General features: G+C 31.2%; 1 protein-coding gene across 1 annotated transcript in view; it reads right to left on the bottom strand.

Moving 5' to 3' along the window:
- Positions 1-2,934, bottom strand: part of LOC106465683 (clathrin heavy chain 1-like) — a 43,548-nt gene that overhangs the window by 5,222 nt on the left and 35,392 nt on the right. Inside the window, exon 26 of the mRNA XM_013925920.2 lies at positions 1,531-1,812. Within this exon, the coding sequence (XP_013781374.1) occupies positions 1,531-1,812 (282 nt within the window). The remainder of the gene's footprint in view (positions 1-1,530; positions 1,813-2,934) is intronic.

The raw sequence follows: 2,934 nt of genomic DNA on the forward strand, positions 1-2,934 counted from the left end.
ATATCAATTCATGTGAATATGACTAAAAAATTTCATTTTTTTTGAAAAGGTGGTGTCTATTTACTTGTGACCACACTGTGTATATATTATTAAACTTTGAAACCATCTCTGTAAGTATATATTATTAAACTTTTAAACCATCTCTGTAAGTATACGTTATTAAACTTTTAAACCATCTCTGTCAGTATATATTATTAAACTTTTAAACCATCTCTGTTAGTATATGTTACAAGCACAACTTTAAAGGTGTTGAAACTCTTTCTTATGATACTAAGACATTTTCCATCAATTAAAAAAGGATCATAGTACGCATAGATCCAGAAAACATTTTTTTCTTTTCACAAATGTTTTACTATTAGAGTTTCATCAGGGTATTATATAACTATATACAGGTGATTCATATCACGACTTTAGAGGTGTTGAAACTCTTTCTTATGATACCAAGACATTTTCCATCAATTAAAAAAGGATCATAGTAAGCATAGATCCAGAAAACATTTTTTTTTTTTTTTTTACAAATGTTTCACTATCAGAGTTTCATCAGGGTGTTATATAACTATATACAGGTGATTCATATCAATTCTATAAACTCTCACGCAGCTGTCTGTAGAGAGAAAAAGATAACATATCGGTTTCTCTACTAAGGCCTTCTTCAGAAGGAAGCTTCAGTATCTGAAACATTGTTACCCCCTTTTTTTTTCAAGGGGCAGTTGCTGTCCATTAAAGTTCTCAAATTTTCTATAAACTCCCAATCAAACTATGTTAGATTTAACAACAAAAAAAGAATTCTCTCAAAAAAATAACAAAACCATACTTGATAACCAAATCTACTTTCTTCGGTAATTTCTATAGTTCATACATATATAATTGACACTACAGATACAAAGGAGATATTCTGATTACATTCAATGACGGTTGACCTAGAGCATCTGTAACAGAGCCTTTTATGCTCTGATGAAGATATTGCACATGTTTTTCTTTTTATTCTAATTTGTGGATAACATCCAACATCCTCTAGTCACCTATATGCAACAGAAAAAAATTCATCCTGTCAGAAATTCTACGTACATCTTGTGTGTATATATATATATGTGTATGCTCAGCAGAAAATACAAAAAAGTGGGGGAGTGGGCATCTTTAGTATTTTTGAAACCATTCTTTTAATTGCATGGTATGAGATGATTTTTATTTATCTTTACTGTACTAGACTAATTCAATACTATGACTTAGTTGTGGAATTTCTAGAAAACCATTTTTTTTTATGTTTCTGAATCTAATTCAAACAGTGCGGTACTAAAAACAAACAGTATTTGAAAGAAGCTTGAGATAATTTCTTTCTGTTCCAGTCAGCGATTTGTTTTTACTCATTAGTATCAGGCTACAACATGATTTCAAATTTCATCCATTACAGATTGACCACACGCCAATACGAGAACAAGGAAATTAATAAATATCCTACGTACACAAGCTAACTTTTCCAGCTTAAAAATTCAAGTTATTAAATTTAAAGATGATTAAATTTACAGATACCTTAAAGAGCATGTCCTTCTTACATAGCTCTACCGATTGTTTCCAGCGATTATTTCCCTTGTACAGGTAAGCAGCAATACGCCGAAACTCAATAAGTTCGTGTTTCTCTAAACGCTGGGCAAGAGCAATGTTGTCAAAGTTGTCAAATGCATCAATGGATGTTCTGAGGCCTTGAAAGTCTTCTTCATCAATAAGAAGGCCATTGAGGGCCTCATTGATAGCCTTATTGTTCAGGTTCTGGACTGAGCGCAAATAAGATTTCACCAATGGTAAGTGATTCACCTATATTTATAACAATAAACCATAAATTTGTTGAAGTGAAAGCTGAATATAAAAAGTATTTAAACACAATAATAAACATGGAACTAAACTGAAAACCATTTCAACTCAAGGTTAGTGCATCAATGTCAATAACTGATGATTTATTTAGGCTTACAACAGACTTAAAGAACTTCATAATAACTTACAAAGAGGATGAAATTTTGTGTGTGTGTAACCAAGTCAGTCCCTTCAACACCAGGCAAGAAGGGAGGAACTTCAACGAACATATAGTGAAATGCACTGTAGAAAATGTATTAATTAATTGATATTAATTTGAAGGTTGTTTTCTTCGAAATATTGAAAAGTTTCTTTTGCAGAAGATTAAGATCTCTTAAACTTTTTTGAAAAAAAAAAAAGAGGATTTAGAGGGGACCTCATCGAGGTATCTAAGGTTGTTTGGTAGTTTTATGCTTCATATTTTTTCATATCTAGTGGTGAAAATTGTAAGACTAGAGGACACAAATATAAATTTTGGCAAAGTAGGAGTCATCTTCAGCTAAGACAGGGTGGATGGTGTTTGGAATGGGTTGCCTTCAGAAGGAAGTTTAAGGGAAAGCTTGATACATACTTGAATAATAAGGGCTGGTTTTGAAGATTTTATTTTTATTTTAGAGTTTAGTATAATATGTGTGTGTGTGTGTATGTAAACTACCACATGATCAAAAGCTACCTTGTTGTTTGAGAGTTATTATGTAAAACATTTTTCTCCACACCATTAAACAACATATGAGAGTGCAGTACCCTGTGTTAATATAACAAGTGTCTAGTCTTAAACGGTTTTTATTTTATTAAAAACAGAATAAAAACGCTATTGAAATACCTGCATTTTATTTTTGTGCTCTTGCAGCTATGAATTAAAAAGAAAATTAGTTATTCTTTTCTAATTTGTTTGTTTCTGTAAACAAATGTGGGTCAGGTAATACATGTATAATCATTGATAGTGAAGAACAGTAGTGAGTAATTACAACAGTTGTGATACTTTGTTAATAAGTCACTTCTAGGAAGTGTCATATATAATCAATGACAGTGAAGAACAGTAGTAACTATAACAGTTGTGATACTTTGTTAATAAGTCACTTCTAG

The sequence above is a fragment of the Limulus polyphemus genome, unplaced genomic scaffold (assembly GCF_000517525.1).
Source record: "Limulus polyphemus unplaced genomic scaffold, Limulus_polyphemus-2.1.2 Scaffold2019, whole genome shotgun sequence".
Classification (NCBI taxonomy): domain Eukaryota; kingdom Metazoa; phylum Arthropoda; class Merostomata; order Xiphosura; family Limulidae; genus Limulus; species Limulus polyphemus.